Raw genomic sequence first — 15,224 nt, forward strand, 5'->3', positions numbered from 1 at the left:
CCCTCCCCTTTCACCACAACAAACTTACCAGCTGCATGCAGCTCTCCAAGCTGCCAGGCTGTGCTCCTCACCACCTTAGTGCTATGCTGCAGCTACATGCACACATGGGCATTTATCAGCCAAATTATTGGCCACATCAGGCCGATTTCCAATATAGTCAATTTTCTTTATATCGGTGTTGATTGAGTATTGGACTGATGTATCAGTGCAACTCTAATCCCATTCACCATTAGCCACCACTGCCAAAATCTAACATTGAGGTTTATTTCAGTTGCAATTCCTTTCTCCAGGTACTAGAGGCCTATAAACAAGGTTTCCAACCAGCTGTCGGTTATGAACTCAACCCCTGGCTGTTGGGACTATCCAAGTATCGGGCCTGGAGGGCTGGGTATTATGGGAAGGTTTCCTACCAACGGGAAGATCTGTGGAAGGTAACATATTCTGGGACATAGGCAGGACTTTTGCTTTCTCAACATGACACAAAATGCATTGGCTGCGAGGTGACCTGACTGCCAAACCAGACATCAGGGCTTTAACTAGGATGGAGCAAAAAGTTCAGCATTTTCCTTCAAAAGCAAACTGAGGGAAGGTGCTGGATTCTTTTCCCTATTAGACCTGCTCCTTACGGATCAAGTACTAATTTCATCATCCAGTATTTCCTCACGTGCTAGACACTCTCCTCAGTTCCTTAAGCAACTGCAAGCATAGGCAACACGTGGGGGGGAGGGCATGTGCCCCCTCTGAGATTGGTGGCCATTGCTAGATTCTGCAGGTGGTTGCTGCCCCCGTCTCACTGCCGACGCAGCCACCGATGACTGCAGGCAGTCCCCACTCACTGCCCATCATGTCCCTCCCTCCTGCTGCCAACACTGCTGGTGGCAGAGCTGCAGGCGGTCCCCACTTGCTGCCATGGTGCCCCCCAGTTGTGGGAGACACCAGTTGTTCATGGCTGCAAGCACCTTAAACAAGGAGGAAAGCCACATTAGCCATGCTCTTCCATGACTAATGTTAAATTACTACTCCGGGTTCCTCAAGTGTTTATGGCTGAGATTATCCATGTCTTCCTCCTTTGCATAACCTTAACTCATAGCTGAGATGTTGCTGAAAAACTGAGGTGTGAAGCCCTCCATTAAATTCCACAGGAAGCCTGACAAAGGGCAAAGAAAGTTTTCCACTACTACAAAGTGTCTTGCACAACTATGTCTTCCATCCTTCGCATATTCTTTCTCAGGGCCATACAAGGCCCAGCCTGTAGAGGCTCCTTTATTACTGATCTAACTGCTGCTTTGGACATGTACTGAGCCTCTCAAATAACAAAGCTGAACCTCTGTGGATATCTAGGACTAGCCTGGATGGTAGGGATAAACTAGCTGGGTCACATTCCTAAACTCTGGGGGGCCTAAGATTGTTACTAGTTACACCTTAAATTATCCCGTCTTGCCCAGCAACAGAGTTTTGTCAGCCTTTCCACTGCCCACACAAATCCTGTCCCCAGTTCTGATTTTTGTTACCATTAATAATCTCTTGGGACTTCACATCCTGTACATGGACTAGCAAAGATCTACCCCCTTTTACACACAGAGCTAAAAACCCACTATATCCCACTTCAACACGTTGTCCCTTTCATGTTTCTCCTCTCATGCTGACTTTGTCTGTTTGAAGGTGAACCTGTCTGACTGCTACAATGTGACGGTGTTCCTGGCTCCCAGTGTGGTAAGTCTAAGCTTACTCCTGGGCTGCTGTAGGATGCTACTGACAGGCGAAATGGCTCCCATTTTCTTGCTTGGTTGGGCAAGCCAGTGAGGGAGGATACTTCTGAGCAGAGACAATCCTGAGGCTGATAAAAAAGCAAAGGCCCTGTAAAATAACAGACCAGTAACCAAAATACCATTAGATTATGTACATTTCAGCCTAAAACACCAAGCTGTAATGCGTGTCAGCCACAGCAAGGCTACTGTGAACACATAGTTGTGACAACCTGCTGCCACTGTACTCAGTGGGGGCTACCCTAAGGGCCAGTTTCTACATATTCCTCTGCATGGGGGAAAATAGGTGCTATTTCCTTCTGAACTACTCTGGCTGTCTGCTACTGTGAGTGATGCACCTCTCCCTCCCTACCAGCAACCAATCCTCGCAACCAAGCTGGTCGCAGAACTCCCAGATGAGGCCCGTGTGGTGGCTGGACGCTTCCCCTTTGCTGCCTGGACACCAACAAGCATTGTTGGGGAGGGGCTGAACAGAATTTGGGCTTATGACATGAAGAGTGTGCGGCAGGCACAGCATAACAACCCTGAAGAAGCCAAGCGTAAGAACCAGAGCTAATGCAAAGCCTGGGTGCCATAGAACAAAGGATCAGGAGGCTGTAGGAGTGAGACTGCTACTTTGGCCTGCTGGTACTACTGTCTCACAGAAGCCCTATGATGGGTATATGCTGAATAGGGTCATATGTGCACACAGGAATTTGTCTCTCACTAACCAGGGAGTGGGGGACTGCCTTCTCTCTTACCAGAATCACGAGACTCAGTCTGGAAATCCCTGAAGAACTGTCACAGGATCCATGGTGATTATTGTTTGATTTCTGGTTTGAAGAACTAATTTGTTTTGTTATTTTATTTGTAATTTGCTTTGTAACAATAAAAGTCCTGGTGCCACTTGCTCTGTAACCTCCATTCTGACTTTTGCTGGAGGCTGCTTCCTCCACACCACAACCACAGCAGTTCCCAGCAAGGCAGTCTCCGCTCCTGCCTCAGGCTGTACTGAGAATTCCCTTTGGGTGAGGCTCAAGGATGTGGGTCTTCCAGCTCTGGCTCTTCTTCTGATAATAGAGTCCCTCTAGGTTCTTCTCATGCTAATCACCACTATAGACTAGTCACTCTCCACAGGGGCCACCATGCATGAATGCAAAGGAGTTCAGTCTCCCCGCTGCACAAAAATATCTGAGCTCCTTGGCTGGGTCTAACCCTTCTAAGCCCAAAATCTAGCAAGAATCTTGCCTTTCCCTCAAGTTGAGAAAAGGTCCCTAAATCAGTGGGGTCTCAGAGGAATGGAGTAGTATTACAGCACCCTGCTGCATTGCTAAGGCAAGGGAAAGCAAACCTCTAACTCCAAGGCAGAATGAGGGATTTGCTTTTCAGCCCCGTCTTCTGCCCCAGTCCAAGGGAACAGCACCAGTGCTCTTCTGGTGCTCAGCACTCCCACAAGTAGGTAATGCTTGTGGGCTGGTAAAGGGAGAGAAGTGGGACAGAACAAAGCATGGAGGGAGTAAACACATAGAGCTTCAATATGATTTGTCATCTCAACTCAGTTTCCTTCTCAGCAAATCCTAGCCCTACCCGAGAGGTCCCCACGAGGAAGACGGTAAGTCCCAGTATATTACCTCTGGATGTAGCCCAGCAAACACGACCAACAGAAAGGCACTGTTTAAAATCCTTGTCTCACCTGTGAAAACCTAATGGCCCCTGTCTTGTGGAGCCCCAGCAAACAGCTACAGTTCATAGCTGATGGTCTTTTTGGGTTTCTGCATTAAGGGAATATCAGAAGCTCCAGCACTGAATGCTCGTGGTGCATCACTCCCCAGGAGTTTCCTTAACCTTAGAATCTCCTGCTTGTACCTGCAATGGGGGCAAAGAAAAAGTGCCATCAACTCCAGCTCAGCTCTGGGCACAGCCCTACTGGGGACCAGTGGATTTTAAAGCCAACATGAGACACCCTCAAGTTCCCAAGCAGTAACCAAGGAGAGGAAACAGCTCAGGACATGGCAATTCTAGATTTGACCCAACCTTTCACATGCTTTCAAACAACGAAGCAGTTCCATCAGCAACAAGACCTGATGTCTGGGCCACATGCAAGGGCAGGATGACTTGTCTGAATCAGGTCCTGCATTTTTAGTTGTCAATGCTTGTGAAAATGCCCCCTTGGGGTAACAAGTCAGTGGGTGCTACATAACATATATGATCCTGTGCAAGCAGAGAAGGCTTCTGGATGCTTGGCTGACTCACCCCCTCCTTCATCTGCACAGCCTTCCTCATCATCAGGGTAGGATGCACTATACAGGGAAGGGAAACATCATATCACTGGAAGGGACAGATGCCAACTGCCTCCATCATGCTGAGCTCCTGAAAGAGCCAGAATGCTTGCACAGCTGGATTCTCTCTCCAACATTAGCTGAGCAGGGCTACACTGTGGGAGGCAGCAGTTAGGTCAGGCATCTCACAGCAGTGGGTACCATGGTGCTCTCTGTTTTTTAGCCCTGAAGATAAACCTCATATAGGAAACAAGGGCACATGAACAGATCCCTCCACCTCACCTTGCAAGATGCTTATCCACATACTCCTGAAGTTCCAGCACCTGCTCTTCTGCCACAATTGCCTGAGTAAGCAGCTGGCTTCTCTCTTTCTCCAGTTCTTCCTGGGCAGGCAGAAATAACAGGGACAAAACGTGTGTGTGTGTTGGGGGTGGTAATCAAGGGGTGCAGTGGAGAAAGCACTGACCTGGGGTTTCATAGTAGCTAGGGTCAGGAGGGACCTGAACAGATCATCTAGCCTGACCCGCTGCCACAGGCAGGAATGAATGCTGGGTTCACAAGACCCCAGACAGGTGATTATCCAACCTCCTCTTGAATTTGCCCAAGGTAGGGGCGAGGACCACTTCCCTGGTAAGTTGTTCCAGATTTTGGCCACACTAACCGTAAAATATTGGGGTTAATGCCCTTCCCCATGATCATGGAAGCAAAGGCTACTCCATCTCTCATGCATTTATCCCCCAGGCTGAAAACTTCTTAGCCTTAACCTAAATAAGCTGCCCACTTTCACTGTAGGGCAGACCAACATCCACACACCCAAATAAAAAAAAAAAAAATCAAATCACATGAACCCAGAGCTAAGGAAAACCGGGACTTCCTGCTGGTGCAGCTAGCTTGGAGACCCTCAGCTGCACTGAGATAGCCAAAGAGGGAAGACACTGAAAACAAAACCTTCTCTTTGGATAAACAGCCTCAGAATACATGGTGGGGCTGTGTTCTATGTCATATCATGCACCCAAGTGAGTATGTCCTATCATGTACACTCACATGCATACACCTCTGACCCACAACCTACTCTTCCAGCAGAGAAGTGGGGCAAATGATAGTGTGGTTTCCAGAATCAGAGCACTGGAATGTACACAGCCAGATGTCACACCCTCCCCTTGCAACAAAGGTTGCAATTTCTAGAGCGATCTTTCCTTTTCTATGATGACAATCCATAGCTCTCATGCACCAATTTTCCATGGTTGATCTCAAAACATGCTACAAAAGAGGTCTCCATCCCCATTTCACAGAAAGGGAAACTGAGGTATCAGGACTTACCTAAGGGTCACCCAGCAAACCAGGGGACAAACCAATCCAGTGCTCCATCCAACAGAGAACACTGCCCCTGCCCCCATGCTTCAGGCCTTGACTATACTGAATAGTTAACTAACCAGGTGACCTTAGTCTGTTACAGTGAGATCTCTCCTGACTGGGATAGAAAGAAAAAAACAGCCACAAAACGTTGTTGAGCTTTGGTGTGTCTAATTTACACAAGGCAACTGGACCACTAGTGAAAATTCATTCAGCAGTGGCTCCTCTTAACCACAAGTGGCAGCAATCAAAGTGTCTGCATCAACCAGGCAACAACATTTTGAAAAGAGTGTTCAGGTATCTCCCCCAGCCCTCCTTCCCTAGCATTTCTCACCGCTGGTTCAGACCAAACACTGGTATATTAACCACTATGCCAACAACCTGCCCAAGGCAAGTCTGGGTAATATGGAGGTAGAAATGCTGCTGGCTCTGAGTGGGGTGATCTACATTGGCACTCCTCAGGTTTTATCTCCTGATGGAGCTTCACTACAGCTTCTGCCAAAATGGGAACTGACCCAGAACACATTAGGTGTAGAAGACCATCTGGACTGGAAACAACCATAGCTGCCAACAGTGGCAGTGACCTACAGAAGGTCTTTCTGGGGATAACCCCATTTTCAGCCTGCCTTGCATCTTACCTGGGTAGTGTGTGTGAACTCCCGGAGTTGCTTCCTGATCTCTGCCCAGCCCTCCTCATCTAGCTTGCTAAGAGAGAACAGTAGATTTTAATTATGACCAGACACAGTAAGAAGGCAGGGTAGATTTACACCTCATAGACTAACTAAACTTCAGTTAGCTTGACTTCAGATGAACATGGCTTACTACTTCCCCCAGATGCAGAAACCAGGCCAACTGTAAGATGCAATGGCTGCCACTACTGTATTCCCATCAGCTCAGAGAGCATACAGCTCAGATCCTCTTCCAGTCTAATTCCCCATCTCTGTGTCATATCACCTGCCTGGGTAAAGAGAACCATAGTCTTCTGCTAACCTTGGATCTCCACTGAAGTACCTGGATTTACCACAGGTCAGTATTAATGTACATATATTGGAAGGGATTTTGTGGTGAAATGATCATTATCCTAACACTGTGGGGTTGAACTTTATAGGAAACAGAGGCCAAGGGAAAAATAAATGCTAAAAACAAGCACTTTATTCTCTATAGTTATGCACAAATCCTCTTTCTAATGTGAAGTGTAAAAAAAAAAGAAAGAAAAAAGCAGTGTTAGGTAGGCTATTTGTGGCAAAATGTACAGCCAAACCGTGGGAAAATTCTTCCTATTTTGTCTTGGACTGAATAAGCAAAATATAGGTCACCTCTGATGATCAGGGAATTCCGATTGTATAGAGAGAATGGTATGAACTGAGGAATGCATTGTGCTCAAACTGTGTGGCCCATATGGTCTTCACTGGATTATTAAGAGCTCCCTCTGGTGGCTATTTTAACAACTAGGAGATATCTATCGGTGGAAAAGAGGGGTTAGTACTTTCATGTTAAGTAAATGAAATGGAACCAGAAATTAATTAATAGCAAAATATAACTGACCAAAAGTAAATAGATTTATACAGTAATGACTTTCACTGAAACAGTTCTGGTTTAATACCATTCATTGTTAGTCTAGCGGTGACTGAATTTAAACTAGCAACAGAAATCAAGGACAATAAAAAGTCCTTCTTTAGGTATGTAGGGAATAGGAGGAAAACAAATAAAAGCATGGGGCCACTTCTTAACAACTCAGGACAGCTGGTTACCGACACTCAGGAGAAAACTGAACTCCAGAATGACTAGTTTGCTTCAGTATTTCACCAGACTACGGGGAAAATCATACTAGATAAGGTTCAGAATGGGCATGGTGGGAATGACCGTATTCCTACTGCTGATGTTGAGCTGGTGTGTGATCAATTAGAAAAGTGAGACATTTGTAAATCAGCAGGACTGGATAAACTTCATCTGAGGGTGAAGGAGCTAGCCAAAGTCATTTCAGGACCTCTGATGAAACTCTTCCAAAACTTGTGGCACTTGGGGGAGGTCCCTGAAGGCTGAAAGAGAGTAAAGGTGTGCCTATCTTCAAGGGGAAGAGAGACGACCCAAGCAACTAGAGGCCAGTTAGCCTAACTTCTATCCTAGGGAAAACCCTGAAAAAAATCATCAAGGAGTCTATGTGTGATACGCTTGCAGAAGGTAGGATTATGAACAACAGCCAGCATGGCTTCATCGTGGGCAGGTCTTGTCTTACCAGTCTCATCTCCTTTTATGACCAGGTAATTTGCAACCTGGGTAAGAGAGAGGAGGTTGACATTGTATATCTAGACTTCCAAAAAGCCTTTGATCTGGTATCCCATGATGTTCTCACAGGAAAATTGGAGGATTGCGGGCTTAACTGCTCAACAGTCAGGTGGGTAGGAAGCTGGCTGCAGGGTAGGACACAGAGATTTCTAATGAACCGATCTGTGTCGTCCTGGCAAAAAGTGGCCAGTGGTGTCCCTCAGGGGTCTGTGCTTGGTCCAGTGCTTTTCAACATCTCTATCAATGATTTGGATGTAGAGGTGAAGAGCTCACTGGCCAAGTTCACAGACGACACCAAGTTATGGGAGAGCATGGTCATGCTTGAAAATAGGCAGACCTAGACAGGCTGGCAAGTTGGGCAGATCAGAACCAGACGAAGTTCAACACTGAGAAGTGTAAGGTGCTCCAACTGGGTACAAACAATCCCCAACATACTTACAGGCTCGGTGGCGTCAAACTAACTAGTACCACAATTGAAAAGGACCTAGGGGTAATAATAGACCGTAGTATGAACATGAGCCGTCAGTGCGATGCTGTAGCCAGCAGGGCAAACATGCATCAACCAATGCATCTCAGGCAAAACCAAGGAAGTGATTCTTTCACTTTACTCAGCATTGGTGAGACCACAGCTGGAGTACTGCATCCAGTTCTGGGCGCCACACTTCAGCGAGGATGTGGAAAAGCTTGAGAGAGTCCAGAGAAGAGCCACTCGCATGATTAAAGACTTGCAAGGCAAGCCATACAAGGGAAGGCTGCAGGACTTGGGTCTCTTCAGCCTAAAAAAGAGACGGCTGAGAGGGGACTTGGTAGCAGCTTACCGCTATATCAGGGGAATACATCAAGGGCTTGGTGAATAACTGGACACCATTGGGGAAAACCAGGTGTAATGGCCACAAACTCATGGAAGACCGTTTCAGGCTTAACACTAGGAAGCCTTCTTCATAGTTACGGTGTCCAGATTGTGGAATAAGCTCCCTCCAGAGGTGGTGTAATCACCTACCCTGGAAATCTTCAAGAGGAGACTGGATGGTCACCTCACTGGGGTCACCTGACCCCAGTTGTCTTTCCTGCCTAGTGTAGAGGAGCTGGACCTGGTGGTCTTGTGAGGTCCCTTCCAGCCCCTAACAAACTATGAATCCATAAGCAGCAATAGCAAGGGTAACAGCATCAAGATATAATGACATCCGTTCTTTGTGGCTGTATACATTCCTAGGCATCTACAAGATACTTAGCCAAACTCATCATAAAGATGAAGATTGGGTTATTTTACACATTATACCTCAAAGAGTCCCAGTGAAAAAAGAGTTCTACTCAGGTGTTAGGGCACCCAGCGTGGTGGGGAAACAGAGTCTGGCAGGAATCTCTCATTTGTCTCACACTGGAGCCTACCAGTTCAGCATGTGACTTTAATTCAAAAGACTTACAGATCTGGATCTCCATAAAACCTGAAGTCTCATTTGAAATCCATCACATTCCTGACTCCCTACTTAAGTTTTTGAGATGATTTTAAATTATAATACTACATTCTGTTGTTCATCCCCAGCCTGATTTCCTGAAAAATAACTGCTCCTCACATCATCATTCATGTGAAGTTGTTAATTGGACAAATCATCGTTAAATATCTGTTCTGTACAGGTTCTTGTGCCACCCTTATCTCTGTAATGTCTGGGCACCTTCTGGATGAGCAATAGTAATGTGGCTAAGATCTGCCGCATGTAACCACTTCCTCTTAAGAAACAGAACTATTTGGGGCAGTGGACTGTTGGCCACAGTAGAGTTTGAAGACAAGATACTGAAGATGTGGAAACCTGTCTTTTGATGAAAATGATTCTAACTTTGTTTTGTCTGTTCATACCTCCCAAGCAGCTTGATCCAAGAAGGCCTGGTTTGTCTGCAACTAATATGTAGGACACCAGGAACAACACTTACAGGGAAAAAAATAGCACTGCAGAGTAAGAGAGTCCCCACTGCACTCCCCGATTGCCTTTGTTTGCACCTGTTCCAAGAGAACAGATGCTACCAAAGGAGTGTCTGACATCTGCTTTGTGTTGAGTGTAAAAGACTGAGTGAAGTGAAGTGGGGGCAGTGTCTTCTTTCAGTGCTCAGGACATGGGGCTCTGCCTGTCCCACACCTACAGTAGACTCTGCAGAAAGGGGAGTATTAGCTTATGTTTTAAAAGTCAATGTATTCTCAGTCCTCACCGATTTGGACCAGCATTTGTTTGCTCTCTCTTTTTCTGTGACCTCTGTAAAGTCTTAATAGAATAACTTAGCAGTTAGAGAAGAGTAAGGACTGACTCTTATTGTTAAATAAGTGCCATGAAGACAAGTAGGGGAGGTACCTGTCACAGCAGGGGCTAAATAGCCCAACTCCATGATCCTCTCTAAGCCTGCAAGCATGCTCACCTATCACTGGGGTTAATGAATCAAGAACATCCTACCTCTGTCTTGTTTAACTTACCCATCTAAAGCCTTGCTCTCTCAAAGCACTTGGGCACTTGATCTGAACTTTAAGCACCCTTAAAGTTATTCCGACTGACATGATTAAAACTAAACTCATAGAAAAGAGGTTTGTTGAATCAAGGAATACATAACTAATTCATTTCATGCTGTATCCTCTTTCTTTGATGTTTTATTGATCTTGAATGTTTTTCAATCAGCTCTGCCTGCCCTGGCCCTATGTACAACATGATCCCACTCTAGCTGAAGAAACTGCTGAAGCTAGAGGGTAATAAAGGTCGGGGGGAGGAGGGGAAGAAAGGAGGAAGTGCCTCAGACTTGTATTAGAAATACTGAGGGAATACCAGTAAACAGACAGTACTTACTGCTGAGGAGATAGCCCTAGGCCAGATGTTTCACTCAGTCTTTTCTGCAGACAAAAGTAGAACGTTTTTGTGAGCATTGCCTTAATGGAGTCTTGAAAGTCCCTGTTTCTCTTCAGGTACCAACACTGGACACCTCTCAGAGTTGCTAATGACCATGGTCTGCCAGATACCACCATGCCGGACATGACAGCACTGCTTGGACATCCTATCTATTACACAGAGATGCAAAAAGCTCCAAGTAATGCCGTGTTCTAGTACAGCATCCTGGATTCCAATAGGAAGTTCTGGTACAAGTAGGAAAAGCAAGAGATCAAACCAAACCTGCCTGTTCAAGCAAAATCTCCCCAGAAGTATAGGGGCACAGCAGTGAAAGCAGAGCATACCTTCTCCTGCAGTTCATGCAGCTGTATCTCCAGTTTTTCTTTGTCCTCTCGCAGCCTATTTAATTCCTGCATTGTGCCTGTCAGCAGTTCTGTGTCTGTGATGATGAAATGGAACTCGGGGGGGCCAGGATCTAGCTCACGGCTGCCAAGAGACTGGATCTGCTCACGCTGCATCCTAAACAAACCAGCAGAATAGTCACTGGCACATCACCTGATGGACACCAGTAAGTAACAACACCTAGTAATAACAGTGATGGGGGGGTAACAGCTCCATAAATTACTGTGCACAGATATCTACACACTCAGTGCCAGTGAAGGTATGCATAGGCAAAGCAAGGCAGCACCATGCAGAAATGCCTCAAGGCTAACTCTATGCACAACAGCTCTGGACTCAAAAACCACGTCCTCAGTAGAGCTTACTAGCTTGCAGACAGCACTGTGCTAACAGGACTTTTGATTTCACAGCTAACACAGACACCCCGAGGGGCCACCCCAACCACTGAGATGCCCAGGACTGGTCCAATAGCACTCATAATAGTCCACAACAGCCAATGGACCTCAGCTACTCCCTTCAGCACCATCACTAGGGCTGGCAAAGCCCATAGAGTGTGGCTAGGGGTGTTAGAAGGAAGGAACATGTAGCATAAGTTAACATTGTATTTATATAGCACCCTCTGGTTGCAGAACCCCAAGAAGTTTAGAAAGTGTAGCAAGTCTTTAGCTGAGATTTCACCTATGAAGACACCAAGGCACAAAAATGCAAAGGCCTACAATTTTCAGCAGTGTCTGCGTTTTAGATGCACCACTGGAGACACCTCACTCAAGAGTGCTAAGCGACAGGGCACGGGCAGATGTAAGCCCTGGGTGGATATGAAATATGTTACCCAGCTGCATGATTCTATAGCAAAACTGCTCCAACCCATTTGGCTCAGGGAGGGGGTTAGGCTGAGGTAGTTAACTTGTATCACTAGGTGATTGTTTCAGGGGACTTCAGCCACAGCAAAACAGCTGAGGCATGCTCTTGAGCAGCAGCTCCCTTCCCTTTGTAAAGTAGAAAAAGGTACCCAAAGAGAAACCAGTCTCTAGCCTCCAAACTCTCTAATCTAACCACTAGCCCCTAGCTGTTTGGTGCTCTTGTTACATCAAAGGTAGAGAGCACAGGCTATTCTGCCCAGTATTCTCTTACCAGGGTGCTTTTGAGGAAGGACAGCCTTGAAAGACTACAAGAAGGACCCTTTTGCACCTAGCTATGCCCTACCTGTAAGCAATCAAGAGGTTTTCATGCTTCTTGACCAAGTTCTGCATGCGCTTTTTGTACCCACGGGCAGCTCCAGCCAGCTGCTCCTCCCGGGATTTATGGGAGGCCCGAATGTCCTTGAGCATGCTGTCCACAAAGCGCTTCATATGGGCATAATCAGCTGGTGCTTTGCCAGGCCCCTTGGAAGCCTTTGATTTGCTATCCACATATTCCTTTAAACACACAGAGAAAAAAAACAGGACAAAGAGATTGATGAGACACCAGACAATGACTCCCAAGGATATATAACTGATGTGTTAGGATAGCCACTTTTTCTTCTGCATGGAGGCACATAGAAGAATTCATACCTCCATATTTACCACATAGCATTTATAGCCATTTTAAGTGTAGTGTACACAGACTGGGCTCCATTATGTCCTTCTGAGACAAAGAAATTATTGTCTCTTCTTTAGAGACAGGAAAACCAAGGCAAGGAGACATTAAATGACTTGCCTGTGGAAACACAGCGAGCCAGAAATAGATCTCAGTGCTTCCGGCTTCTAGTCCTGTGCTCACTCCATCAGGCTACACTGTTATTGCCTCTTTTTTTATTAAACCAAACTACTCATACTGGCAAAGCATTCCTTTGATTATTTTCCTGATCCATCCCCATTTTGTATTCTCTGTATTGACCACCTCTTTGCACCAGTAGCTCAGTTGGCAAAGGCTCTCAGTTACTACCTGTAATTAAGCCAGGATAGATTTCTTCCAAACTATTGATTATCTTCCTTAATGAGCTCTTCCATTGAATGTAACCAGCATTCAATGCAGGTCCTACACCCTGGAACCACACCTGACACTTCCGAGTCTTCAGTAATTCTCTGGAGACCTACTGACATGACGTGTCTACATGCCTCTGTAGATCTGCTGAATGTATTCCTAAAGTACTCTCCAGCCATTCACATGACAAGATTCTGTGGTACAGCAGAAGATGTGCAAGGGTCATGGATGATGAAACATGTCAATGTTTCTTCTTGAAAGAACAAATAGAGAATTTAATCACCAGAGACAATACAGTCCCCACACTGAGTCCCTAACAGTCTGTCCTGCTGAGACTGGCTTCTAGGGCACTGGGATTAGCAGCCAATCAGAAAGTATTCACAATAAATAAAAAACCCCAATACAATTACTAATGAACACCAGTTAGACCACACTGGGGGCATGGTTAGGCCGCCACAAACCTAGAGAAGAGAGCATTCTCAGTACCCGCTACAACCAACAGACCCAGAGTAATTCAGATACAACACATTCCACCACCCAGTAGTTCAGAGAGAGAAAGGAAAGGGAAAGAGTAAAGGATGCCTGCACAACATGGCTCCTCACCGCTAAGTCCTTGATGTACTGAGTGAGACGGGAGCGATACTCCTCATTCAGCTCTTTCAGTTGCAGCTGCAGTCGGGAATTCTCTGCCTCCACCTCCTGAAGCTGACTCTGAGAGGTGAGCAGAACCTATGGCACAGGAAGAAGATGATTATCAGTGGGGAATGGCACTTCCTGCCAACTGGCTGAGCTTCTATGAGTAGTGCACTCACCAGGAAAAGGAAGGAGAGTACTCTCCCATAGTCAACACAATCAAACATAGCTACTACGAACAGCCGGCAGAAAGGGAAAGAAGATTCTGCTGTCACCCCAGGCAAGTGTGTCTTCTCTTCCAGGTTGGCTGATCTTGTGCGGCGTGCTTTAAACTAGTTTCGCCAGGGGATGGGGCCACAGGAGGACTTCAGGACACCTCCCAACCAAGACAGGTGACATACACAAGGAGTACCCAGGTAAGCAGCAGGGGTCCAGACAGTCCTGAGAATCGGGGGGTAGCATATGCACCAATTCAAGGCCTTAAATGCCTCTACACCAATGCTCATAGTATGGGGAATAAGCAGAAGGAACTCGCCCTCCGGATAGCTAGTTCAAACCCAGACATAGTAGGGCTCACAGAAACATGGTGGGATTCATCCCATGACTGGGTGGTCAACATTAGGGGCTATAGGCTATACAGACGGGATAGAACAGGGAGGAAAGGGGTGTGTGTGGCGCTCTACGTCAAAGAGCAATACACATCCTCAACCAGGAGGATAGGGTCAGAGGAGGGGCAGGCTGAAGTGTTCTGGGTCAGGATACAGGGGGGTCATAGGGAAAGGGACTTAACAGTGGGGGTCTACTACAAACCTCCCAACCAAGGGGAAGAGCTGGACCATGAATTCTTGGGTCAGCTTGAGGAGCTACTTAAGGCAAGGGATGTAGTTGTCATAGGTGATCTAAATTACCCGGACACCTGCTGGAAGGAGCAGTCAGCCAGGTCCGACCACTCACGGAGGCTGAGATACAGGACCTCCACTTAACCCAGGAGGTGCACAGTCCTACCAGGGGAAATGCCCTGCTGGACCTGGTCCTGGCCACAGGCGACGACCTGATGAGGGGACTCCAGGTCCTTGACCACCTGGGCGATTGCGATCATTGCTTGCTGGGATTCACCATCCAGCGCAGGGTGTCAAGGGCCTGCAGCAAGGCAGTAGTAGCCTTAAACTTTAAGAGGGCCAACTTCAATGAGCTGAGGAGATTAGTAGGAGAGGCACTGCTGTCCTAGAGAGTAGGGGAACTGGGTGCCCAAGATGAGTGGTCGTTTCTTAAGGAGACGATACTCAGAGCCCAAGGGGTGACAATCCCAACAAGAAGCAAAGGGGGCAAGAGTGCCCAGAAGCCCCTCCTGGCTCACCAAGGGCATTCGGGAATGCCTGATTGCCAAAAAGGAGGAGTACACCCAGTGGAAGGGAGGGGCTATCACCAAAGAGGAGTATACCTCCACCGCTCGGGTCTGTAGGGGGGCTGTTAGGAAAGCTAAGGCAGATACGGAACTAGCGCTAGCATCAAGGATCAAGGATAACAAAAAGTCCTTTTTTAAATACATAGGGAGAATGAAGGAGACCCCGGGTAATGTAGGGCCCCTGCAGGATATGCTTGGTAATCTGGTGGTTGCACCAAAGGAGAAAGCAGACCTCTTTAACAATTTCTTCGCCTCTATTTTCTTGTGCAGGGACTGGGACTCCCCTACCGAGATTCAG

At 46.8% G+C, this 15,224-nt stretch overlaps 2 protein-coding genes across 2 annotated transcripts in view; one reads left to right on the top strand and one right to left on the bottom strand.

Annotated features, from left to right (window-relative positions):
• Window positions 1–2,651, top strand: part of FAM173A (family with sequence similarity 173 member A) — a 7,542-nt gene extending 4,891 nt beyond the window's left edge. Inside the window, exons 4-6 of the mRNA XM_019507606.1 lie at window positions 291–431; window positions 1,663–1,713; window positions 2,122–2,651. Of these exons, the coding sequence (XP_019363151.1) occupies window positions 291–431; window positions 1,663–1,713; window positions 2,122–2,322 (393 nt within the window). The 3' untranslated portion in view covers window positions 2,323–2,651. The remainder of the gene's footprint in view (window positions 1–290; window positions 432–1,662; window positions 1,714–2,121) is intronic.
• The window catches only part of CCDC78 (coiled-coil domain containing 78), a 37,523-nt gene continuing 24,894 nt past the window's right edge, over window positions 2,596–15,224 (bottom strand). Inside the window, 7 exon segments of the mRNA XM_019507603.1 lie at window positions 2,596–3,611; window positions 4,307–4,407; window positions 6,016–6,082; window positions 10,489–10,532; window positions 10,872–11,046; window positions 12,130–12,341; window positions 13,492–13,617. Coding sequence (XP_019363148.1) covers window positions 3,485–3,611; window positions 4,307–4,407; window positions 6,016–6,082; window positions 10,489–10,532; window positions 10,872–11,046; window positions 12,130–12,341; window positions 13,492–13,617 — 852 coding nt within the window. The 3' untranslated portion in view covers window positions 2,596–3,484.

The sequence above is a fragment of the Gavialis gangeticus genome, unplaced genomic scaffold (genome assembly GCF_001723915.1).
Source record: "Gavialis gangeticus isolate Ggan-Ray unplaced genomic scaffold, GavGan_comp1, whole genome shotgun sequence".
NCBI lineage: Eukaryota > Metazoa > Chordata > Crocodylia > Gavialidae > Gavialis > Gavialis gangeticus.